This window comes from Triturus cristatus, chromosome 7, assembly GCF_964204655.1.
Source record: "Triturus cristatus chromosome 7, aTriCri1.1, whole genome shotgun sequence".
NCBI lineage: Eukaryota > Metazoa > Chordata > Amphibia > Caudata > Salamandridae > Triturus > Triturus cristatus.
Window position 1 is genome coordinate 1,491,699,975 of NC_140590.1, and position 27,721 is coordinate 1,491,727,695.

The 27,721-nt window shown below is 44.0% G+C and overlaps 1 protein-coding gene across 1 annotated transcript in view; it reads left to right on the top strand.

The window, feature by feature from the left end:
• The window catches only part of PFDN4 (prefoldin subunit 4), a 78,810-nt gene extending 61,228 nt beyond the window's left edge, over nucleotides 1-17,582 (top strand). Inside the window, exon 4 of the mRNA XM_085619262.1 lies at nucleotides 16,833-17,582. Within this exon, the coding sequence (XP_085475388.1) occupies nucleotides 16,833-16,964 (132 nt within the window). The 3' untranslated portion in view covers nucleotides 16,965-17,582. The remainder of the gene's footprint in view (nucleotides 1-16,832) is intronic.
• The last annotated feature ends 10,139 nt before the right edge of the window (nucleotides 17,583-27,721 follow it).

Here is a 27,721-nt window from a genome sequence, read left to right on the forward strand (position 1 = left end):
ATGTGAGGATGCATGGATTGCTTGGACTTCAACATTAGGCCACAAATTTAGTTTTCACCTATACAGTTGACAGTATAGATACATTGTGTAACTAGGAAAAAATCTAATTTGAGTTTTAAACTTTTTAATCCACAGCGTTAAAACACAATTAAATTGCTTTGAATGTTACATTAAGTTGCAGCACACCATAAAGTGTCTTGCAATGTCTTTGTTTGAGACCTGTCCTTAGCCACCCTGAATAACTTAGTATGTCACATTTATCTGACCCTTTAGAATAATAGTTGCTTGCCATAATGCTTAGCTACCAAGTTATTCATAGGGTGAGCATGATTAATGCTTCCTCAGTCTCCATTCGTAGTATATACTGTAAAATACAACTCACTATTGGTACAGGAATGTACCCAGCATGGTATATGGGCATACCCCTTTATGGAGTGACCCAAATGCATGTGAAACTGGTATTCTGATTTTTTGTTGTCTCGGCTAGCCTGTCCAAGATGTGGAACCTATACTGTGACCTGGAGAGGGACACCATTCATGCCATAGTTTGATGACAAGGGACTACTGGTCATGTCCTCAGTTGTGACCTACAGCAGTGGTGACAGTGTACTGATTTTGGATGATTAGAATTCCTTAGCAGACCTTGGTTCTGTTTTGGGAGAGAGTGCAAGCTACTGGTCAAACCTTGATAAAGTTCCAGTCTCACCCTTGCGCTGACATTGCATGTGCATACAAAGGCATTTATGAATGATAGATGTGTAGCATGTGTATGGAAGCAAGCCTGTTTATGGTGAGTGTCTGAGTGCTGAGACTAATAGGATCCACTTTGGATTGGCCCTAGTTAGGCATGACTCAAGATGAATACGGGATAAGGTTTCCCAAATAGTGGAGGTCTATTGACTGCATTCCTGATGCTGCTTGATGGAGACTTGGATCCTGAAATGGAGGAGAACGAAGCCAAGGCTGCCCTTAGAAAATCTGTCTGGACTTTTTAACAACTGATTGTTGGCTTGATTTTCCTTTAGCAGTTCAATTTGGTGTGAGTCAGCAGATCTGTTATTGAAGTAGGGATGTTTCTCGACCAGGCCTGCCCTTTAGTTTTTCTATGAGTGCTACTTCCAGTAGGCTGAAAGACCAGGTGCAGAGGCCAAGCAATTCAATGTACACATGTTTTGGCTACTCCTGCAGAAGCTAGTATCATCACTGCCTTCTCTCAGACCTATCAGCTTGAACAAAGTCTGCACTGCAGCCATATATATAATAATGTAATAGTGTGAGGATCGTGGTGCATTATATGGTATGGTTGTGCGACTTTACCATGTAATACTCCCTCAAAGCTGTCTTGGGTCCAGTCAAGCTCGTTTGTAAAAACTTTATCTCAACATAGGGTAACTGTGGCTTCGAGCAGCAAGGCTTAAGCAAAGGAACTAGTGTAAAGCGACAACAAAACAAGAAAGTCACGCAACACAAAATAAATCCAACGCCAATTTCTAAAGATAGAATATATTTCTATGAATACCCAGAAACCAAAATGAGCAAAATCCACTGCCGGGTACTGTAGATAATGTTTTTTAAAGAAAGCGTAAATCTTAGCTCTTTAGTCCAATGTGCAAACAAGCACTGGTAACCCCAACGTTCTGAAACTTTTGAAAGGATTGAAAGAGCTGTGTTCAGCTACTCTAGGCTGAGTTTGCCGACCAATTCGGCCAGAGAGGCAGTCAGGGAGGCCAGTAAGGAGTAAGTGGACAGTTATCTAGTCACCAAAGCATTCTCTAAGTCCATTTTCACACTTTACATCAAGACGACCATCGACTTCAATGAGTGGTCCAGATGCAGAATGCTCTGGGTGCTGTGCGGTCGACAGGTGTGTACTGGATGTTATTCCTCAGTCCATGGGTAACGTGGGGCGACTTTGGCCACAGGGGTCAGTGTCTCTGAAAGTTCTCTTTGAGTCAGTAGATGTATATCCATACACAGCGGGTCCAGCAGTTTCCTTTGGTGAAGGCTGGTGTCCGTCTATGGCGACCAATCTTGATTCATACAGTACTCCCAGGTCCAGCAGATTTAAGAGCAACGTTTAGCTTTTGTGGATTGGTCTCTCGGATTGCCCAACAAGGCTCAGTGGTGAATCGAGGAATGTGGCTACTGACTTGCTGGAGTGGGCTACTTCAGCTTTGGCCCTGGTGCTGGTTCCAGGGAATCAGCCGACTGACCCTTTGAGTCACTTCTTTGGTATGGGGCTCTGGAGCGACTTTTCCATGAGCCACGAGACACTTGCACATTCCTCTCTTTGCTAGCCCAATAGGCGGCAGGTGCAGCCTCTCTTGCCAGGTCCAGTAAGTAGGGCAGTCCGTTTTCAGTCCTTTATCAAGTCCCATTGTGATCTAAGGTTCTGGGTGCAAGGGGTGCCATATTTATGCCCCCAAGGTTCCCTGGGGGTATTATGCGGTCACTATCCAATAGACTACCAGGATGCCTCCCACCATTGACAACTTTGGGTATGTGTGCCATCTAGCAATCCCAGAGTGCAGTATTCTGCTCACTCTCAAGATGTCTGAAACTTTCCTTGGATGTTAGGAGCTTGGTAGCCCACCCTAGGAGTGTGACTTCCTGTGGACTACATGCTTCCAGGAAAACTGGTTTGGCCACCAGTCACCCCTCTCTTTCCTGCCTCCAGCCTGCCTACCTCAACAAAGGGGTAGCCGTATGTGAGTGTGGTCGCCATTTGTCTACCAAAGTCAACTTAGCCTTTGAAGCTCGTCTTTTGGGCCAACCTCTTGAGTGGCTTCCTGTGAGGGGGAGGTAACACCTCCCTCGGTAGCAGGCTTCTATTGCCCCATAGCCTCAGTCATTCACCCTCCTAGAGGGCTAAAGGCTGTTTGGTGTCCAGCAGCTGTGCGAGGCCACTGGTCAAACTGGGCAACAGAGTGGCAACTTTGTAAATGTTTCCTTAACTTAATACTGATATTAAATTGGACTTTGGCATCAGGTTTGATTTAATGCCACTATTCATTTGACATCTTGAGCAGCATCAGTCTCAACCTTTGAGGGTGGGGCATTTCTTTACAAATTAGATTCACCCCAAACTGTTTTTTAAAACCTTAGATGGTGTATTATCATCCTTTGTCTGCAAAACACTTCTGTGAGACCAGGGCTTGTGACTGCATGACAGTCAGCATCCCAGAGATTAATGGGCGTCACCTGATGTCCGCTAAGCTCTCCATGCACCACAGGAAGACAGCGTCTAAAATGAAGCTGATCTGGAATCCAGTGGGGATTGTAAAGTTACTCTGCACTTGCCGCATTCTACATATCTAACGCTGTACTCACCGCAGACCCTGTATTTAATCAAACCTTTGTGACAACAAAAAAATGAATCCAATGCGGATCAGAAAGATACTCTGCACTTGCTGCAGTCCACATATCTAACACTGTACTCACCGCAAACTCTGTAATTAAATCAAACCTTCACGGCAACAACAAAATGGTAATCCCTTTGGGGTTCCCCCATTTTTAGTATACTAGACATTCGTCTATGGAGACATTTTGATCCATGATGTGAGCTCATTCCTCAGCTGGAGGAGCATTTCTTTTCCCAAAGGCCATCTTGCATCTAGGCTGTTCACGTTTATTTAGTCCTGAGGATGAATTTTGTAACAAGCGATCTTCATCAGCCTTGTGAGAACCCAATTAGCTATTTGCTAGTTGATTGCATCTGGCAAATTGTAACATGTGAGAACCCTTTTCTTATTTGTGAAATGATGTGCCCAAAGCAGCTATATCCTGAATGTGATGGGAAGACAACACACTGTTCGCACTAAGTTGTTTATGCTCTACAAGGATCCATATCTATTATCTGTTTGCCAGATTAAAAAAATTATAATTTTTCTCCTATGACGTAAGTAATTAGTCCTATTATGCTTTAAGATAATGCCAGAAGACAGTTTAAATATTGAATAATCCTACCAAACGCTGCTCTTGTTGTCACCTGGGAGGAATCTAATCAAGAAGTTTCCTTTTGCACATTTTAATTGGATTTGAGCCAGATCTAAATGCAGTACTATGAGGATCTGGGTGTACTATATGCTATGTGTGTGGGACCTTATGGAGGAGTACACTCGCAGATACCGTCTTGGGTTCAGACCGTATTGTTTACTTAACCTTTAGCTCAACCCTGTGTAGCTGTGACTGCGAGCAGTAAGGTTTGGCAAAGGAACTTAGCGTGAAGCATTTAACAACACGAAACAATGAAATAAATAAAATCACACACCAATAAAAAGACACAACAACAATTTATACAAATGGAGCTTATTTTTATGAATGTTAAGAGACCTTTATCATCACAATTCACCAAAAGGTTCCGGATATAGAGATTTTAGAACTTTTTATCGCTTTTAAATGAAACCATAAACAAACATTGGCAAACGTAAAATTTGAAAACTTTTGAAAAATTTGGAAAAGTTAGTGGGAGTATTCCAGCCCGACTTGGGTGAGCAAATCCATGGAGGATAAGGTCTAGGGGGCCAAAAAGGATACTTTAGACAGTTACTTGGCCACTAGTGCATTTTTGGAGCACATTCCAGACTTTACAGGATAGCCACCATAGAAGTCAATGGAGTGGTCCTGATGTGTGAAGGATGCATATAGAAAATGCTCAAAAGGATGCTCCGGTTGTGGTGTGGTCATCTGCGTTGTTTCAATTTCAGTTCCTCGGTCCACGGGTGATGTAGGGCGACTTTGGCCACGGAGATCGTGGGCCCCTCAAAGTCCTCTACGTTGCAGTAGCTGGACAGCCGATGCTGCACTATTGGTCGTGCTACACCGTGGTTGGTGGGGATCCTTGTGAACGACGAATCCGGACTTGGACAGCACTCCTGGGTCTGCCAGGCTCGGGTGCAGGTTTTGGCTATTTTGGATTTGTCCTCCGTTGTGCCCGGCGACTGGTAGCAGCAAAAGGTCTGTGGTGGATACCACTTTGCTCATTGGGACTCTTTCAGCTCTTGATGTCCTAGAGCTGGTCCCAGGAGATTAGCAACATGATCCACTGAGTCACTGGTCTTGGAGAAGCTGGGAAATCAACTTTTCCTGGATTCAGGAGCCACAGGCACAGTCCCAGTCTTGCTAGCACATAAGTGCAGCAGGGGCAGTCCTCTCGATGGTGCAGCCTTTCTTTGTGTGGTTCAAGTACAGCAGGCCAGTCCTTCTTTGGTCTTCCGTTCTTCTCCAATGTGAACTGAGGGGCATGGTGCCATGGGTGCTCTAATTATCCCAGGAAAGTTCCCAGAGAGGACCATGCATTCACTAGCCAATGGGCTACTGGCTGCCTTCCTCTTTAGTGACGACGTTCCTGTGATGTGTGGCATCTGGCTATCCCAGAGTGCCCCATTGTTGCTCCCTTCAAGATGGCGTAACCCTTCCTCTGTCATCAGGAGCTGGTTAGTCCCCTTATAGGTGTAGCGGGCGGCGCCGGGCTAAGCCCGGGCAAAGGGCGGGCCCTCTGTGGCCCTCAGAGGCCAGAAGAGACTGGGCTGGGCCAGAGACGCTGTTCATGAACATATATGGTATATAAAGCACCGGGTGTGTCATTGAGTAGGTTGCCAAGACTTTGCTATTGTTTTAAAGTTTATTATTATAGGACATATAGAAGACGGGGAAACGTGATAACAATTCAGTAAGCTTTAGAGGGGGCTGTGCCTGCTTATAATATGTCGAGATCTAAGCCCCCTTCTGGGCCACGCACTATGGATAATTATTTGGTCCAGAAGGTTAGTAAGATAAACTCTGAAAGGCGACAGTCGCTAGGGAAAATTAGTACTCCGCAATCAGAGAGCCCTGTAAGGGGTTCATCAGCTTTTAGTATAGAGGATGCGAACAATCATTCTGATATTATTATTCCAGAAGTGGTAGAGTTGGTTGAGATGGGACAGCTCGAGTCTGAACAAACTACCCCCAATGAGTTAGGAACAGGAGACTGCCCTGATATGGTAGAACAATGTTTACCGACTCCAAAAGCACGGGCAGTTAGAACATGTAGGAAATTCCCTATCAAGAAGGGGGCATTGCGTAGTGTGCGGAAACGAGCAGCCTCACCAGATAAAGTCCTTGAAACAAATGCAATGAGTAAATTTAATAAGGTTGGGGTGGAAGATGATATAGTAACTAACCTAGAGGAGATTATTGGTTTAAAGATTAGAGGCATTATAGATCCTTTGGTTTCAAAAATTGAGGAACTAACAAAAGAGGTTGTTAGATTGGGTGGTTTGCTTAGTAAGGCCTTGGACAAACCAGGAGAGGTGTCTACTGTCACTACTGTAACGATTGCTGCAACTGACACAACTAGCAATCAATGTAAGGAGCATGTACAGGGAGACCCTTCTAAGGAAGCCATAGGAAATAAAGGGATTGATAGTGTTAACCCCATAACACCTCAAAGGAGCATGCACTTAAGTAGCAAGGCTTTGCCTGCCATAGAAAATATAAATGGATGGGAGGAAACTAACAAAAAGTCTGCTATTAATCTCCCACCTGAGTGTGCTCCTTATGTGGTGGTACTGACAAATGTACCGCCGCCTGAAAATAGGGGTCATCAAGAAACCCACGATTCCTTAAAAAACAAATGTCTATCCTGGCTAAATAGACAGTGTGGTTTCCCATTGAATTTCTCTGATAATGTCTTGACTACCAGGAGAGTTAACTGGATAGGGAGTGCTAGGAAAAGCTCAAAGGGGGACTGTGTAATTATAAATTTTAAACACCCACAGCATGTTACTACTGTCCTCCTAAGAGCTGCATCTCTCCCAATCTCCGATGGCAATGTATGTGCCCGAGCACTAGGTTACTTCTATAATCACCTTAATGCCAACCGAAGGGACAATACTAGAATCTCCACTCACCCGTCCACCTCTAATCCTTATTTTGATATCCCCACACAGAATAGATTTCATGCACTTAGTTCCCTGGACTCTAATGATTGACGCATACAAGAGACAGAGATATGTTTAGCAAGGGAAGAGGGTCCCGATAGGGATGAACATATGTTCGATTGTGTACCTGAATTAACATCTATGGGCTCCGGATATGCGCCTAATCAGAACGAGGATGAGAATACTCACGAGGGAAGTGTGAATATATGCGATATGGGCCAAACAAGTGGGGCTAGCAACATGGAGAGAAATGTCCGAGGTTCTGCCATTGGGATTACAGCCAGAACAGGTACATGTTCCAGACTGGTGGGCTGGAATGTAGCTGGTCTGAAATCTAAAAGTAGAGACCCTGGTTGGGAAACTTTTATTAATAGATACGATATTTTATGTTTCCAGGAAACCTGGTGCAAAAGTAATATTGACTATGAGGGATTTGTTTCATATAATTTACCAGCATATGGAGAGGGTCCGGGAAGAGCTAAGGGGGGCTTACTGACCCTTGTATCGGTCCACCTCCAAATGCCGGTGATAAAATATGTGCCAGTGGGCGATCTAGTACAGATGATCTGGATCCGTGAAGGTAAAAGCCGTAACATCCTTCTGATCAATTATTATAACAATATCTTTGATAGCACCAGGGGCAGAATAATAACCGATTTGGCCAATGCTATTGATACCCTAAGTTTGGATTCCAATGTAGTATTTGATATTATCTGGTGTGGGGATTTTAATACCTCATTATGCGAATTCTTATCTACAAAGGCCTGTGGGGTCACGAATAATGCCGGATGGGAGGTCCCACACTTTGGTCACGATATGTATGGGGAAAACGTGAATACATTAATGGGGTGCCTTGACCTGGAAATTTTGGATTGCTGTAGGGACAGTAATGGTTCACCTGTCCCCACATTCAGGAATTGGCGCTCTAATTCCGTGATCGATCATGTGTTGGTATCCTCTAGTATCGTTGACTGTTTTGCCCCACTGGAAATGGAAATTATGGACACTAGTGATCATAACTGTATTATTGTGACCATGACTCTGTGGGGGGAGAATGATAGAGAGACAGGGACCACAGTTGGAAATATCGAAGCCCATCGGGCTAATGGGGTAAGGTTGAGGTGGATAGGTGCTAAAGCATCCGAATTGACTGCATCCATTATTATGAAGAATTTAGCAGACATTGTTTTTATTTTAGAAAATAGATTGGATCATGAGCGGGTCTTATCTAGTTTTATAGGAATCAACAATGCCATTAACGCAAAGTTCAAAAGTGGCAGGAGGGGTGGTACAAAACCTGGTTTTGTTTGGCTTGAAACCTGTTCTGCTGCTCTGACTGATCTTAAGCAGGCCCTAGCAATAAGGCCTAGGGATAAAAAATTAGTAACAAATCTGAGGCTAGAATATAAAAATGCCATTAAAGCTAGGAAGATGATTCTACAACATCAGGCCTGGGATTCTCTTAACCAAGCGGCAGAACTCTCTAATTCCACGTTATTTTGGGCAACAGTCAACTCCCCATTCCTTAAGGAGACAAATACACCTGAGTTAACAGCAAATGTCTCCTGTGAAGGTTGGATTACTCATTTTTCAACTATCTTTGATTCAGGTAAAAATATTAATGTTGGGTCAGACAGATGGCCTATATTACCACTTGAAATCACTGTGGAAGAAGTTGAAAGGGGGATTAGGGCAAGTAAGGGAGGAAAGGCCCAAGGACCGGATGGGGTTCCAAGTGATGTGTACAAGGAAGCACCGGAAGTATGGGGCCCTTTGTTGACTGTTGTTTTCAATGCCGCGGTTTGTATAGATCCTCCGCCGACCTGGGAGGAGTCTATTATTGTCCCAATATACAAGAAAGGATCCAGGTCTGATGCTAAAAACTACCGACCAGTTTCATTACTGGACGCTTCCGTAAAAGTTATGAGCAGGATTATGCTGGTAAGATTGGAAGAATGGGCAGAACAAGATGGTATTTTGGCAGATAGCCAATATGGTTTCAGGAAAGGTAGGGGTACGCTCGATCAATGCATTAATTTAGAATTATTGATCGGGAAGTATAGTGAAGCCAAACCTGTCCATATATATTTGTGCTTTGCTGATTTAAGCAGCGCTTTCGACATGGTTGACCACTCTATTTTGTGGTCAACCCTGTTGAAACTGGGTGCGCCAGAGGGCATAATTTATTTCCTTGCCAGGATGTATGAGAGATTAAAAACATGTGTACGTTTTGGCAGGAAGGGAGAATGTACCCCGAACTTTAGCGTAAAACGAGGTATAAGGCAGGGTTGTGTTTTAGCTCCTCTTTTATTTATTTTATTTATAAATGGTATTGATGCAATTTTAAAGGAAGTACAGGCAGATGCTCCCCTGATCAATGGTGTTTCAGTACCGGTGTTACTATACGCCGATGATGCTGTGTTGTTGTCAAGAACTCCGATAGGGTTGCAACGATTGATGGATTGCTTTGCTTCCTTTATTGACGACAAAAAATTAGTCATTAACAAAAGTAAAACGTACACTATGATCTGTGGCCCAAAGAAATTTAAACATGTAGTGAAAGGGTTTTTTATTGACAAGTTAAAAGTACAGCAAGTGGACAAATTCTGTTATTTAGGAATAACTTTTTCGAATGATAAAAAGTGGACACATGAATTTAATAATATACGCAATAAAATGGCTAGAAATGCCCATGGAATTTTCAGATTTGCTCAGAAAATTGGGGACCGTAGAACCAGAGATATGATAAAAATTTATCAGGCTAGATGTGTATCAATTGCATTATATGGGGCAGGAATCTGGGGTTACAGCTGCGCATATGAATTGCAGCTGGAAGAGAACTTTTTCCTTAAAAAACTTTTATGTCTTCCCATTTCGGCCTCTAATGCCTTATGTCATCAGGAACTATCTGTGAACTACCTACTTGACCTTTTGTCACTTAGACCTCTGATGGTTTGGCGGTCTATTTGGTTAAATGAGGAAAAGTCCTTCACCAGGTCTATTATCCAGAATTGTTTGCGATTAGATAAAGCCATAGCAATACCCTGGATTAAATACATTATTGTGTGTTTCTCAGATATTTTTAACCTGAATATTGTAACTGATCCGAACGCTGTTTTACTGATCCCCAAGGCTGAGTTAAAAAGGGTCTTTCTAGCTTTTGCTGAGAGGAAGAGAACTGTTATTGCTGGTACTTTGTCCACTGTTATGTTTTATAACAGATATTTGGCCATGGACGGATTTCCGGTGTATTTAACCCTTGTCACCAGGCCGACACATAAATTTGTGCTGACCAGACTGAGATTGGGAATAGTGCACCACTTGGTGGCTCATCCGATAATGAAAAAATATCCACTAGGACCCTGTAGATGTGACGGGATTTCCAAGCAGAGCACAATGCACTTTTTATTATTCTGTAAGCTGTACTCTAATTTTCGTATTGCCCTGTTAAAACCCATGTTTATTAAATATGGAACACGTACGGTTGAGCACGCAATGAAATTGATTTTTAACTTACAATCTGCGGATATTTGTTTTTATACTGCTACTTTTTTAAACAAATGCATCAATTCGAGGAAAAGCATGTGTTTTTTAGATGTCGAAATGTAATTTTAAACGTGTAAATGAAATCTTTGTTTTAACTAATCATAGTGTTTTTTAAGCGTATGATTATGTCTGCTATAAGTCGTTCATATTTTGTATATTTTGATTCTGTGATTGTGTATGCTTTTATGGTCATTAATTTGTACCGAATAAAGCGGAATTGAATTGAATTGAATAGGTGTAGCTGTCAGTGGGCTACACACCCACAGGAACACTGGTTTGGACACCGGTTTTCTTCCCTCAGCTCTGTCTTCTAATTGTCCGCAGGAACAAAAGGTATCCTGCACAGGGATGTCACAAGTGACCCTCCACAGGTGGCTTCACCTTTAAAGCCTTCTTTTTTGGCTAATAATCTGAGTGGCCATCCTGGGAAAGGAGGTAACACCTCATTCTGTGGCAACTGCTTTTGTTCCTGGGCCTCACCCGTCTCCCCAGGTGGTCAGAAACTAGTCTATTTGACAATGCCTCTGTGAGGTCACTGTACTATCTAGAGTGCAGAGTGGAAACTTTTTAAAAGTTGTTTAACTTTATTAGTGACTTGAATATATGATGGGCATCAGGTCGGATTTAATATCCAATTTGATTTGATATTCCACTTGACCCTGCTAGGTTGCCCCATTCAGGAGTTAGACGAGTTAAGGTGCCAACCGTTTAGTCCTGTGTTAGCCAGCGGGGCTTCTAACCTTTCCAAAGCAAAAGACATTTTGGAGGTGTTACTGCTAAGACGTATAGAAAATCATATGTCTTACTTAGTAATATAGAGCTCACTGCCAAAGGACTCTATAGCCCTTCTTTAGGGGAGGCTTATACATATTACTTAAGGGAAGTGGTGGCTTTGCCATTAAGTGCATTGGCAAAGTCGAACTGGCAGTGTCACACACTGTTCTGTCAGTCTGCTACTGGAGACTGGAGTCCATTGCAGGGTGACACAGTGCTGCAACCAAGGGTGAACACTCTATCCTTGGTTCCTTGGATACCATATACTAGGGACTTACAAGTGAGTCAGTCCTTGCCAATTGCACGTAGCCAATTAAAATATCTATTGTAATGGGTCAGAACACTGGCACTGAGGTCTGGAAAGTAGGCCTCGGTGCACTATGAAGTTGAGAAACCAGCCGCTCACAGCCCAAATGGGGCTGAAAGTGGGGGGAACCAGCACAAAAAGTCTTGTCTCTCACAAGTACAACTTCTGTAAGCGGCTAAAATCGAATTGTAATTCTAAAATCAGAATAATATAATTTATGTATATGTATCACAACAAACTCAACATGAGGTGAACAACGATCCCCTTTAGAACCTCACATAGCAGGTGCCCGTCCCTAGAGATTACAGTGTGCCACAGAGAAAAGATTAAAAATCATTTGTTTTGTTTAAAAAACAGAAGGCAGAAGGGTGGCACACCACTAGTTGTGAGATCATGTCTATATTCTTTAGAAAACTGAAAAACAAATAGATCCATTTGTTTCCAGCCTATTGTTATGAACAAGGTCATTTGCCTGGACTGTGTGGGCATCCTTGTTTTTACTTTTTTGTTTTACCTCCCTTCTATTTATATAATATTTGCCTGTGGTGTAAGATCAAATTTTTCACGGAAAGTAGGCATTCACTGAATTGATACAAACCAAGTAACATATAATATGCCTTTGGACTTCTAGGAAGAACCTCTCGATGAAGCTTTTAGTGTTACTAGGGAACAGTAGTGCAAGGGGTCCATAGAGCCCCTGTTATAGCTATTTTTAGGTCGAGCCTGGCGAGACTTCTTGTAAGGAGCTTTGAAAAGCTCACCACACGCTTGTGCGTGTGGTGAGCTTTTCGTCACAGGCTATTGGCTTTTGCGTGCGTCTTTCTAAGAAAGACAGCATGCAATTGGGCAAAGGCGGGCGCATGTCCTGCCTTTGCTCCGCCTATGGCCTATTACTTGAAGTTACCCGCACAGGCACCATCTGGTTTGAATTATCGTGCCCAGACGTGTACGTGATAATTCAGACCAGATGTCTCGCTGTGGCGCGCGTGTACCACTCGTGTGCTTGTTTTGTTTGTTCTAACGTTCCGCTTCTGTCACGGTTTTTAAGCCAGCTTGAAAAGGTACACTTAGTCTTAAGAATTGGGCAACCCCACGACAATTAGCTGTCATGTTTTTATATGATGATTTAACAATTGTTTCTAGCAAGATCTGGCAACTTAGTCAGTGCTTACGCAAACAGGGTGGCTCAGTGAGTTGATGCCAGCTTTTGACACATGGTATGATCTACAGGTCGCAAGTTAGAAACCCAGCCAGACTGATTGAGCCCTGCACCTCCCATGACCTAATTTAAAGTGCTTCCAGACAGCAGTAGTTTAGAGAGGCAGTATACAAAAACAAATTATTTTCTTTATTGTTCCTGACTACTAGTGCGGACCCATAAATGTACAATGAAACCCATAATGATAGGACTCTTGCCCCGCCCACAAACAATAAAGTAATTCTTTGTTGATGCGCCACTATCTGGAAGGAACTATGAGATGGCAGAACTGCAGTGCGGCGGCTCCGACCGACTCATGCAAATGCTCTGCCTTCTAGTTCCATGAGAACGGGCTTGACTCTTAGGTGGAACTTAAACACTCTCTCTGTTTAAAGAGAATCAGCAAGAACCAAAACACAACCTCCCCAGTGATGAAAGACTCCAGATTAAGGTACTTTAGAAGCACAATCACTCGCATGATGCAACTGTGGTCACCACAACGTTTAACAGAAGCAGGACTTTAAACTTAAAATTTGAAAATGCAGGCATATTTCACAGTTCGTGAGGTATGTCCTTGAGGCCTGTTCAAAGTGTGTGCCAAATATTTTATTGTCCTTAAATGTTTTAATACAGATTAATTATATTAAGGAGAGTCCGTTTACATGTCCACGGTATACCTATGTTTTTACTTTGTAGGGCCTAGTATATCAGTGCGGACTCGCTTTGGTGGAATTTGAAGCATGTATCCACCAATGTGACACGATAACAGCGGGGACAGTGCTTCTATTGGCTGCATGACTCAATAACAAATTAGCTCTCCACTAACCTGGTCACCTCCTCCCTCCTGCCGCCAATCATTCACCCACTCACGTCTGATTCGCCTTACGTTTTTAGGGCTAGTGGGCAGGAGTGAAAGTTTCACGTAGGCAACCAGCTTAAAAAACATAAAATTCTTGGCAAAACCAACTGGCCTGTCCTTGACAAACCTGCTGATTTTTTTCACTTTTTTCTTCTTCAAACATACGCAGTAACATTAAAACAGCACAAATAGTAACAAGCATAATGTCTGTCTACAGGTGGCATGCATATTTAAACAAGCATTGACATAGCCAATAGGTCTCGCCTTTGGGACCATATAAGTATTTAGTTATGCAGCACAATATCCTTGGTGCAACAGCATCAACTGTTGCATGGCTAAACACTTATAAGGTCCCAAAGGCGAGACCTATTTGCTATGCCAATGCTTGTTAGGTTTTGGCTAGACTGCGCTTGTGCTGTCTCTTTGAGGCATGTATATATTTTGTGGACTTACAGTCGCGCCTATTGACTTTTTATTTGTTTTTCCAATTGTCCTGGAAAAATGCTTACTTGCTAGTTGTGAATCCTCCTTCTTTATCCCTCCTTTTTGTGTTTTGTTAACTCCCACAGAGCACTGCCCAGCTACTTTATCTTTATGCTTCAGTTGCTTATGTGTTCTTTTTGTGGGACAGTTTTTTTCTTTCTTTCCTTCCCGTGTTTGCTGTTGCCCGTTTGTTTTGTGTTCCTTGTCCTTTACTGTTCTTAAGTCAGCATGTGCTTGCTATTCTTTTTTTAATAATTGAAGGCTGTGAAGCGTGATGTATTACAAGTAAAGAAACACTTCTTTGAAACGAGCACCTGCGGCAAATGTGAAGATATAGAACGTGTTTCTAGGTTGAGCAAAACATACTCTTAAATGGGTTTTAGTCTCTGCAGTTTGCTCCCGGCCTACTCCTCCGAATGGCCGGTGCCTTCCCCTTTAACAATCCTTGTGCCCCTGTGCTCCGCTTCTCCTTTAGCTCTGCCCTCTTTAATTTCCTTGTCGGCCGCAACCAGAAAAGACCAGCTGTTGTGCTCCAATCAGAGCTGCTCTGAGAGGGGTGCTTTGTTGCTTGGTGAGCGCAGGCAGGTGCTCTCTCGTCATTCACGCTCATTTATTTTTTCTAGGTGATTTTATCTGCCTACAACTTATACAGCCACGATCCCTCCATTGCCTCGACCTTGTTTGATTTGTTTTTCCTTCATGACATTTCCACCTACCAGCTCTCGCACTACTCTGCATCACACCGAAGTCCCTTCCACAGGTCTGTTCACGCACCTTCTACACTGGTGTATCCACATCATCCCTGTGGGCACTCCTGCGGCTCCACAGCTTATGTACCCTCAGCAGCACACTCTTCCGAAACTGTGCATCTGTACCAAATGTGCTCTCCACAGGGAGTAGTACTTCGACACTCACTCTTCGAGCTTTGTAACACTGATTTGCAGCCTCCACACTCTGCTGTACACCCTCAGAGTAACACACACTACTTCCTATGTAATATGGTTCTCCTTAAAGAGGAACACTTCTTCAGCCTTGCGCGCTTTCATCCCCGAGAAACAGCCCTGGATGTCTAGCTCAGCTAGGTTCTATAGCGATATCCTTTACTTAATTTACAGGAGTGGATGAGCTGCTGTGAGGTGAACAAAAGACCTCAATTCCTCACGACTGTGAGCATCAGCTATCTGAGTTTTTTAGGCATGTGAGAGGAAGGCTGACCACCAAAGAAAACATTCATTCTGTGTTAAATGTAACCCTAAAGCTGTACTACAATATGTCAACAACATCGATAGTCACAGACACACTGCTGACACCTACTGTAGTGTGCACGCCACACACACTCCGTCACGCCCAGCCTTCGTAATAAAACGCAGTTACTGATGAATTAAGAAAACGGTGAAGGTGTTTCCGAAGCCAGCTCAGGGTATTGCTCACAGTAAGGCTACTTGGGTCATCATCTCTGAAACTGCTCTTTATCACAGAACTGCAATAAAAGTTTGCATGGCTGACACAGCCCCCTGCCCCCCCCCCCCCCCCCGACACACCCACTCTGCATTCATCAGGTATGACTTATGTGTTGTGTACCGTTCCCATTGTGTACTGGTCACACTTTGTACTACATAGTGTAGACTGGGTGTGTGGCTATTCTGCTTATAGCTCTTCATACCACATTTTTGATTTTAAAGTCTGCTGTTAGCAAGATCTTCTGGTGTTAATTCAATTTGATAATACACTTAGCGTATAGGACTTTTACCTACTCTCCTCTTTCATTGGTCTCTTGTTGTGTCATTCAGATAGCTATGGTTTTAATTGTTAGTTAAAATCCAAGTAAAAAGGACCGATCACTACTCCTGCTTGTGTGCTTTGACCAGCTTTTGGAATATTGTGGGCTACCACCTGTAGGCATTGAGATCTCTAGTTTCCCAGCTTTTGGCTATTCTCCCTCCCCCTACCCTTCTGTTCCTCGCCCACCACATAGTGTTACGTGTACCGCAAGCAAGTTTGAATCCAATAGTTGTAAATAAGTTTGAATAAGCTCTAATAGTAATTGGGGAAATCTCAGTGGGGGAATGTGCAAGTAATGGTGCTGCTTTTAGAATTTCAGTGTTTGCCTAAAAATGCATATTAACCTGTCATGAGTTATTTTCTTTATAGTGAATGTGAAATTAGTATGTGAATTAATGAATTTAAGAAAAGGACAAAGAAATCCCCAAAATTGATTAAATCAATATATTCATCACGTACAATTTTCACTGAGGCACATTAGTTGCGATGTGAGTGTCTGGGGCAGGGGGGTGGGGGGCACTGCCCGTGAATTAATACTATTGCGGGGATATCAATAAAACCAGCCACAGAGCTGTACACAAATGCATTAACAGTGACAACTCCTACAGCTATGGGATTGCCGAGACCTATTGGGTTTGCCAATGTTTGTTTTATATTTTCTACTACCAAACTAGTGGATGGGGGGGCATTGTCTTTCTTGCACATGGCAACCATGCTACAACACTGGTTTCCAAATCCATTTTGGCCATTGTATGAAATCGTGGCATCTACTTTTCCACCTTGTATCTGTGTTTTGCTAGTCCAATGTTGAGAATAACTAGCACTTTTAAAGGGTAGGATAATACACAATTTCCGAATAGTCCACCTCCTAGTAATGTTTTCTTTTGCCTTAGGGTAGTGTGCACTATCATGATTGTCCATTTTCATAATGTTCTAATTTTTCTTTTCACTTATTTCTAGAAAAATTTGCAAGAAGAAATTGATGCTTTAGAATCTAGAGTGGAGTCTATCCATGTCGTGCTGTCGGATCTGAAAGTGCAACTTTATGCAAAGTTTGGAAACAACATAAACCTGGAAGCAGAGGATAGTTGAATATTTATTTTGCCTTAATTTGCTGCTTAGCGATATGTTGAATCCTCCTAATTGAGTTACTTACTGAAAAACCATGCACTGCTGGACTTCTGAGCCAACAACAAGGCTGGACGAGTTCCTGATTTGGCACAACAAAAGAATTAAAGGCGTTCACCACAATGCTGCAACTTCAAACCTTGGCACTGTTAATAGTCCTAGGATTCTTTTCAAACGAGTAATTCCTCCCTGACCTTTGCAAAAAGATAAATATTGTTAATCTTTCTTCTCAGCTGACCTGTTTACTTTTTGACAACACCATCACGATTATTACTAACATGGTGTGGAAGTTTCTTGCCACTGCATAGTGTTTAAACTCACAATTAAAATTTGAATCTTGCCCTCCATGTACATGTAAGGTTTCTTTCCCAGTGCATTTATTTGGACGAACAGTGCAGACCAATATTTCAAATAGTTGATGACTTCTTTATTTCATGCCAGTTTACGTTTCAATCTTATTTATTTTTGGCAGAATGTCCTCTGTTTTCGATGGAAAAGCTATACAAATAGCTGTGAAAATAAACAAATTGTGTATATCCGGTTCTTGGAGCAAAACAAAAATAAAATTGACAAAGAAGTGGCCTTTTCGTTTACTTGTGAACTGACAGTATATTTTTAATGGCAGCATACATGCTGAACTCTTGGTGCTGAAACATTTTGTGTGGGCTGTCTTGTTCCTCATTTCTCCTGTTTGCCTACCGTGCCCTACTGTCAAGTGATGTGCCACCTTAGTCACCAAACGTTTGCCCCGCCCCTAAACCTTCCAAACCCCCCAGGCCCCTTCAACCTCTTCTCAAGAGCATACAGAAGACGTTAAAAGTCGTCTTCCCTGGAACCAGAACTCCTGCCCTGGTAGATGGCATTCCTCTCCCATCAATACTCCCCTAGGCCCCTGCTCTTTTTCATCTAGCCTATTCTATTCCATTCAAGGCATTATCCCATTACCAAATCCCACAATGTTTTTTTGCCCCCACCTTGTTCAGATTGTTACCATGCTCACTGTCTGGCGGTCTATATTTAGTCATGGCTGTCGGATGCCCCTCTGTCGCTCTTGAGTGTACCCTAGAGGGCATTTACCATAGCAAGAGATTTCCTTTTGTCACTCCTATTTCGCCTGTAAAAAACACTTACCCTTGCAAGCATTCACCTAAATCTGCCACCAGTTTCATTTCACTGACCTTCGGGACCTCACTGCCTGTAATCAGAACATGCCTGTGGATTGCTCCTCTCTTGCTCTTGAGTAGTCCTAAATAAACTATCTCTAATTGTTCTCCTGTGCATGCCTTTGAGCTACTTTCTCCTGGAATATTTGCTGCATGCCTATGGACGGCTCACCTCTTGCTCCGGGGTGGACTACATAAATCACACAATGGCTGCATGTATCCAATGTGCATTTCAGTTTCGTCTGTGTCGCTCCTTGTTGGAATCTTCAGATAATATACCATAGCTGTCTGTATGCAGTGCATGCCTTTGGGATTGCCCTCTGTCCTTTCTGGGTAGAACTCAATAGTATTTTCCATGTTTGTGTTCTTCTGTACATGCTTATGAATTTATCCTCTCTGACCCTTTGGTTGACTATGTAGGTCACCTGTGATAGTTGTCTTTATCCTCTGCACGATTGCTGTTTTCTCATCTGTTGCTTCTTATGGGACACTTCAGGTGATTTGCAAAGGTATCCGTGTGGGTTTTTGCCAAAGTACCCTTGTGGGTTGATCCTCTGTCATACCCTTGTGGGTTGATCCTCTGTCATTCCTGAATGGACTCTACAGATAGTTTGCCATGGCTGCTTGAATCCAGGGCATGTCTGGAGGTTCCCTCAATCGCTTTTTGGTGGACTCATTTGAAAATGTACTATACCTACCTGTAAGACAGTGCGTTCTGTGGGTTGCATCGCTGAAGCTCATGTCTAGCGAAGAACCGTAAGCTTTTCCTGGAATGGTATGTAAAACCCCCTGGGTTGCGGTCTCTTGCAATATTTTCTTTTACTTTATACATAAGTGCAGGTAAAGTGATTTCAGTGAAAGGAGGAGTCCGTTCCGCTGTTCCTAAAGCATGCCCTCTAAACTTGCCACGTAGCCCATACTGCCAACTCACACGCATTCCATCCATAAATTCTTAGACTCTGCGACATAAGTCACAATAGGAGCGTCACATTGGTCAGTAACACAGCACAACATGCCACACAGACCAGACTGCAATGCAACAGGTTTAAACAAAGTAGTCCCTAAATGTATAGCATGACACTGGTCTAGCAATGCTTTTCGCTATCTCTTAGGGTAAGATACTCTGTGTAAACTCAACTATAATATATTGTTGCACATCTACATACTTTTTCTTACTCGCAGTATAATATACTGTATGTTCGAGGCATATGAGCTGCAGATCACACACTAGGATAGTAGATCGCCATCTGGTGTTGGGCTCTGATGCTTGCAGGTTGTTGTTGTCTTCGGAAGAAGTCTTTGTGGTCACGAGATAGGTGACTCCTCCCTTGGATGACAGTGCGCATGGGCATCAACTCCATCGTTAGATTGTTTTTTTTCCGCCATTGGGTTCGGATGCAACTTTTCTGCTCCGGTTGGAAATCTCAATTCCAAGCTTTTCGAAGCGCAAAACTTCCACAAAACATCGAAGCACCTTCATCCTCGACATCGATTTCATCGGCTCGATTCCGGACGTCGACGCGGGCCGCTGGGCCTATCCACGCCGTGAGGCCTACGGCTCATGGAAAGGACGCCTTTCGAAAAAATGCCCCCAGTGTGGAGCAAAATTTCCGCACCGTGACCACCACAAAGTCTGCAACCTGTGCCTATCACCTGAACACGACGAGTCCAGCTGTCCAGGCTGCGCATCCTTTCGATCCATAAAGACCATTCGAGATCGAAGGGCTCGAAGACGCATCATGGCACAGAGAACAGCTCCGGAACCAGAGGACATCTTTGATGAAGGCCCCGATGTCCCAGAAGAAGATTCCGAGGATCTTCAAATCATCTCTGAAGCAGACGACTCAGACGACCCCATCACTCCTGGGCAACGTGTGAGTACTACTGCCCCTGCCCCAACCCCTCCAAAACCAAAGGCATTGGTCAAGACTTCGCCTGCTGGCCCCAGTCGAGACCGAAAACATCCTTCAAAAGCCCCGCCTCCGGGCTCGGCTCCAAAGAAACATAAGCCTTCCGGTAGCTCGGGACCAAGCAAACCGCATGTCATTGTTCAACCGGCACCTTCGGCACCGAAGACAAAAGACCACTCGGCACCGAAATCGGCTTCGACGCCTTCGGCCCCGAAAACACCAAGGCCAATAGATAAACCGGCACCAAAGGTTCCCAATCCTAAAGATACAACTTCGGCTCCGAAACCATCATCGGCACCGAAACGGCTAAGGACTCTCATACACCTCCTAAAGCCAAAAACTCCACCGATCAACCAAAACCTCGATCGGAACTGAAAAAATCGGCAACAAAAACTGTTCCCAAAGAACAAGAACTTTTTCATCCAGATCCCATCGATCCAAGGCAGAAAAAGATTTATATTAACCCAAAGACTGGACATGTCACCGCGGTGCCATGTAAAAAACGGAAACTGGACAGACCACCTGCCCCAGTTCCTATAAACAGGAAGGACTCTGCAACATCGCCTATGCCCCCTTCCTCTCCTATACTGCCTTCTAACCCACCCCGTCTGCCTACACCACCCTTACCTATACCCTCTCCATCACATACACCACCTCCACAGGATGATGATGATGACCTAGGGGGTGGGATCCAGATACCTCACCACTTGATGATTGGGCATTCCCTCTACCAGACATGCCTGACCCTCAGCCATATCCCTCCAAACCATCGCCTCCAGATGATCACCTGGGGTTTGGCCAATTATTAAATAGAGCGGCACTTTACCACGGCGTCACAATGCACTCCGACGCACCAGAGGAAGACTTCCTATTAGATACTTTTTAACAATCTCAAAAGTCTGTACAAATTCTGCCTATGATTAATGGAGTCATAAAACATGCCCCCGAGGTATTTAAAGACCCCGTCCGTGCCAGGGTTCTTAACCCGAGGATGGAAAAGAAATATAGGCCTGCCCCTGAAGATCCTAATTACATCAAAGGGCAGCTCCCTTTGGATTCTCTGGTAGTTTCCAATGCTAGGAAACGCACCAACTCCCAAACTACAGGACATACACCACCCCCCGACAAAGAATCCAAACTGTTAGAAGCCTCTGGCAAAAGAGTAGCAGCACAAGTCGCTAATCATTGGCGTATTGCCAACACCCAAGCCCTACTAGCACGCTATGACAGGGCCCACTACGACCAGTTAGAGAATCTATTACAACATCTGCCAGAGCAATATAAAACCCAGGCAAATCACCTTATCCAGGAGGGAAAACTTATTTCAAATGCGTCAATTAAATGTGCGCTTGACACCGCAGACACCGCCTCTAGAGCAATTAACACCAGTGTGCTCCTTAGACGACATGCCTGGCTACACATTTCTGGCTTTAAGCCAGAGGTACAAACTACCATACTTAGTCAGCCATTCAACCAGGAACAGCTATTTGGGCAGCAGTAGACACTGCCCTTGGAAAAATGAAGAAGGACACTGAGACTGCTAAGTCCATGGGAGCATTACAGTCCACAACCACGTGGCTCCTTTTGGCGCTCCTTCTACAGAGGAGCCTCCAAAAATATGGGAGCGGACACCTCCTCTACATTCAAAGCCGCTACACAAACATCCCGCAGTAGAGGATATTTTAGAGGCGGATACAGAGGAAACAACAGCAAGGGGCGAGGTCGAGGTAATAACACTCTTACCTCCCCTGCCACAAAACAGTGACTTTCCTCCACTCCCCCCAGACCATTCCACTCCAGTCGGGGGAAGACTAAAACAGTTCCTACCTGTCTGGAACTCCATCACAACAGACAAGTGGGTAAGACAAATTGTCATGTATGGTTACTTCCTGGAACTCACAACTACCCCCCCCCCCCCCCACATATACCACCCAAACAGCGTTCCATGTCACCAGACCATCTTGCGCTCCTCAAGCAAGAGGTTCTCTCATTGCTTCAAAAACACGCAATAGAGCCAGTTCCCTTAGAACATCAAGGTACAGGGGTATACTCACTCTACTTCCTAATCCCCAAGAAGGACTGGACTCTAAGACCAATACTCGACCTCAGACCCCTAAATCTGTATATAAACTCAGATCATTTCCATATGATCACTCTTCAACAAGTGCTTCCACTACTGCAACAAGGCGATTTCCTTGCCACACTAGATCTCAAGGATGCCTACTTCCACATTCCCATACATCCTGCCCACAGGAAGTATTTAAGGTTTGTGGTGGACGGACAACACTACCAGTTTACAGTCCTTCCATTCGGGGTAACTACCGCGCCCAGAGTATTCACGAAATGTCTGGCAGTAGTAGCAGCGCATCTCAGAAGACAACAAATTCATGTCTTCCCGTATCTAGACGACTGGCTAATAAAAGCCAAGCCATTTAACAAATGTGTTCTACACACTCACCAAACCATCCAAATCTTACACAACTTGGGATTCACAATCAACTATCCCAAATCTCATCTCCAACCCTCTCATATACATCAGTGTCTAGGAGCCACCATAAACACCTCCACAGCCCTAGCCTATCCCAGCCCAGCCAGGATAGCCAATATACAAGCTCTTATCATGAAATTTCAAATCCAATGCTTTTCCAGCAAGAGTGTTCATGCAACTCATAGGCATGATGGCGTCATGCATCTTCATTGTGCCTTATGCAAGACTTCAAATGCGTCCCTTGCAAGAATGTCTATCACGTCAGTGGAACCAGGCTCACGGACAACTCGCAGATCTGGTGTTGGTGGACAGCCGCACACATCGCTCTCTGAAATGGTGGAACATAACAAACCTGTCCAAAGGGCGGCCGTTCCTAGAGCCTCTTCCACAGATAGTGCTGACAACGGACGCATCACTCACAGGATGGGGAGCCCATCTCCTCGGACACACCACTCAGGGCAACAGAAAGTGCTCCATTTCAATTACCTGGAACTGCTGGCAGTGTTCCTAGCACTAAAATCATTCCAACTACATCTCCAGAACAAAACTGTCCTCATCCGGACAGACAACATGACAGCCATGTATTACATACAAAAACAAGGAGGCACACATTCTCTCCAGCTGTCCCAGCTCGCACAGAACATTTGGAGATGGACCATTCCTCAGAACATATACCTATTTGCAGAACACCTTCCAGGGGTTCACAATCAAATTGCCGATCTGTTAAGTCGACAAACACAACAGATCCATGAATGGGAACTACATCCCCAAGTCCTACTGCCCTTTTTCCAACAATGGGGCCAACCAGACATAGAGCTGTTCGCCACACATGAAAACACAAAATGCCCAACCTTCGCCGCCAGGTTTCCCCACCCGGAGTCAAAGGGTAATGCGATATGGATGAACTGGTCAGGCAGATTTGCGTACACTTTTCCGCCTCTCCCACTCATTCCATTAGTGGTATGCAAGCTCGGGCAACAGTCCTCAAACTGATCCTAGTAGCTCCCACATGGGCACGCCAGCCGTGGTTCCCAACACTACTGGAACTCTCGCTAGTTCCACACCAAAAACTGCATCTCTCCCCGTCCTTATTAACCCAGAACCATGGAGAAATCAGACACCCAGATCCAGGTCAACTGAATCTGGCGATCTGGCTCCTGGAGTCCTAGAGTTCGGTTACCTCAACCTGCCACCAGACTGCATGAACATTATAAAAGAGGCCAGAAGACCTACCACTAGAGCTTGCTATGCTGCAAAATGGAAAAGACTTGCCATTTACTGCACTAACAAAAATTTAAACCCACTGGATGCATCCATCCAGGACATCATTTGCTACTTACTACACTTGCAAAGATGTAATTTGGCATACTCATCCATACGTCTCCACCTAGCAGCATTAGCAGCCTACTTACAAAATCGACAAAACTTGTCACTCTTTAGAGTCCCTGCAATCAAAGCCTTCATGGAAGGACTTAAAAGGATTATTCCTCCCAGATTACCACCGTCTCCAGTGTGGAATCCAAACATTGTTCTTACCAGGCTCATGGGACCCCCATTTGAACCTCTGCATAAATGCGAACTACAGTTCCTCACATGGAAAGTGGCTTTCCTTATCGCTATCACAAGCCTCAGAAGGGTAAGTGAAATCCAGGCTTTAACCATACAAGAACCATTCTTACAATTACACCGTAACAAAGTGGTTCTTAGGACAAATCCGAAATTCCTTCCAAAAGTCATATCTTTGTTCCATCTTAACCAATCAGTAGAGTTACCAGTGTTCTTCCCAAATCCAGACTCGGTAGCTGAAAGAGCTCTTCATACCTTAGACGTTAAAAGAGCCCTTCTTTACTACATTGACAGAACCAAATCATTCCTCAAAACAAAACAATTGTTTGTAGCTTTCTCTCCACCACATAAAGGCAACCCCATTTCCAAATCTGGGATAGCTAGGTGGATCGTTAAATGTATCCAAATATGCTACCACAAAGCTAAACGCACACTAACAGTTCCCCCTAGAGCGCATTCCACACGCAAAATAGGGGCTTCCATGGCATTCTTAGGAAACATTCCCTTAGAAGATATTTGTAAGGCAGCCACATAGTCTACAACACACACCTTCACTAAACACTATTGTGTTGACGTGCAAGCAAAGCAACAAGCTTCTGTGGGACAGGCTGTCCTTAAAACTTTATTTCAAACTGCTGCAACAGATACAGGTGACCACCGCTAGGGGAGATACTGCTAGATAGTCTATCCTAGTGTGTGATCTGCAGCTCAAATGCCTCGAACGGAATATGCTACTTACCAGTATGCATCTGTTCTTGGCATGTAGAGCTGCAGATCCACACACGCCCACCCACATCACCGGGACCTGTATCTGTTCCAGCATTGTCTTACTTAGACATCACACATGGACATCTCTCTCTTTTCTACAAACTCCATCATTTCCGAAAAACAATCTAACGATGGAGTTGATGCCCATGCGCAGTCGTCCAAGGGAAGAGTCCCCTATCTCGTGACCACAAAGACTTCTTCCGAAGACAACAACAACCTGCATGCATCCGAGCCCAATACCAGATGGCGATCTACTATCCTAGTGTGTGGATCTGCAGCTCTACATGCCAAGAACAGATGCATACTGGTAAGTAGCATATTCCTTTTATACCTCACTTGCTACCACCGATTGTATATACTTTTTTAATAATAGCCGTTTTAGCAGTAGCTGAAGACATCCGCTATGATCTAGAAGGAAAATAGGAAATATTTTACACATTAATTCTCATAAATTAATATCTTGATCCATTGCTAGGTGGGCATTTACATTCTAAACATTGTTAAGCGGGCATATATAAGGTATAGACAGGAGCACAAAGGGAACAGAGCATTGGCTCATAATTAATACACAGATAGCAGGAGAAAATAATGGCTATTATTACAAACCGAACTATCAATATTTTCCAACCCCAAGCAGAAAGCAAATCCCAAAACCATCCAGTCCAATTCTATGTAAAAAACATTTTCAATAGACCTTTCCAGTGTTCCTTTTCTGAGGGCTAGAGTATCAATTAATATGCTCAGGAAGAGGGCAAAGAAGAATTTATCAACTGTTCAACAAAACGTTTCTCTTGCAGAATAAATATTCCTAATGCAAATATTAAAGCAATTAGACATATTGTTACAAAAACAATCTTCACTCCAGGGGACCAGGAGGACCACGCAGGGCCATGGGAATTAGGACGAGGAGCCGCAAAGGGCTGCTCCTTCTCAAAAATGGGACGACCAGAGGGGTACATTAGAGGGGTACATTACTAACAAAAAGTCCTTGAGGAATTGAAGCCGCTATACAACCAGCCAGAGGGGAGTCTTCTCCCTGTGTCTGTCTGAGCCTCACAGGCAGGCTCCTATTGTTCATCCAACAGTGGAGCTGCACAACTTGTAACTCAAGAAAACAATCATGGCCCAGTTTTAAGGGAAAAGTTTCTTCTTTCAGGATAGGGCAATCACCCCCCTGGGCAAATGCCCTCAACGATCCTGTCCAGTGTGTCCGGCAGTGCACCAGTTTTCTTCACTTTAATCTAACAGGCACCTGTACCCTGAACTCAAGTCCTTCCCTAACTCCTGTGTTGCTCTGCTGACGCACTGCTCTTTTGTTGGGGCCACAGATTGTACCTAGTATGCTCAGGTATCTCTTGATCACCAAACAGAGGTGCAGACTTGCATTCATTTGTAGACCAGGACTCAAAGGCTTGATGCTGGGATATCTGAAGCAACCCTTGTTTCAAACGGGGTCACCTCAAGCAAAAGCCTCCTTGCCATCCTTGTCAGTCTGTGACTCTCTCAGCTGGGCATCAAAAACTGCATTCACAATTTCTCCATTCTGATTTGTGACCCTGTCTTTCACCCAAGACAGTGGCAGGGGTACACACTTCACGACCCAGTGCTTCCGGCCTCCTACCTTCACTGAGGTCCTAATTGCCAGCAATGCCTGCGCTGGTTCCCTTCACCTTGGCTTCAAGCTGGACTGGCGCTGACTCCCAGACTGGATCTGATGTCCGAGCTCCTCTGGCAATGGATGTAAGCAGCAAATATCTATTGGTGGACAGAACAAAAGGTCTTTAGACAAGGCATACAAATAATCTATCAACAGAGAGGATAGTCTCAGAATACTTCCTTAATCTTGGGGCGTCCCATACATTAGCAAGGCACGAAGAACCACTTCATCTAGCTGAGTGTAAAAAACACCCTGGACCTATTAGGGAGTATAAAAGAAACTTTTTGGTGAACTGACAAGAGTAAAACGTTACACCATTTGAAGCAGCCAAGAAAGTCTATTTTTATTTACTAAATTCTGAGGGGAAAAAGAAAAGCAATACAGACATACTCCTAATCCTTACATTTGTGTATTCCTGTATTATTCATCTGAAGAACCTCAAGAAAAGGAAGGTTTAGAACAAGCATTCTTTTGTGCTTCTTGTCTTAACAAGCTTGTGTTTTGAACAGATACAGGGCAAAGACTACCCACAAATGACAGAACCTCCCCTAACAAGGGTACAACCCAGTACACTACAAGTGTACACAATGTGAAAAACACGCAACTTCCCCTTAGTAGGGTACAGCAGAAGGTACATAGCATAAGGCTAAGGAACAAAAACAGACCTCCCCATGACAGGGTACAGCAAAAGATATACATCAGCCTAAAAACTTTAAAACCTCCACTCAAAACAGAGTGTTTAAGACAAGAATTGACACATTGAGTTCCCCATGCCTCTCACAAGCCAATACAAGCAGTGCTATGTGAGTGAAGGCAAGAAGAAATGCTAGGCACCGGTGATCGGTCTATCACCCGAGGTTCCCAATCAAAGAAGACCCGCAGCTTCTTCAGTGTGCATTCGCTGAATGGGAATGTCCAGAGTACTTAGCGCTCTTATTGCTCAAGTTGACTGTATGTTATTACAATTGCGCCTGCACACCAATGTACCTGAACGTGAGACAAAAGTTCCAAAACCGCCACATCCTCCGCTTACCATGCCGCAACATCCTCTGCTTTTCATGCCGCGCCGCTTAATGAACACGAGAAAGAACTGTGCAACTGGTAATTTGTTGTCCGCAGAACTTTATTGACAACGCGGTTGGCAAGATAAGTAGACTGCAGTAAAGATT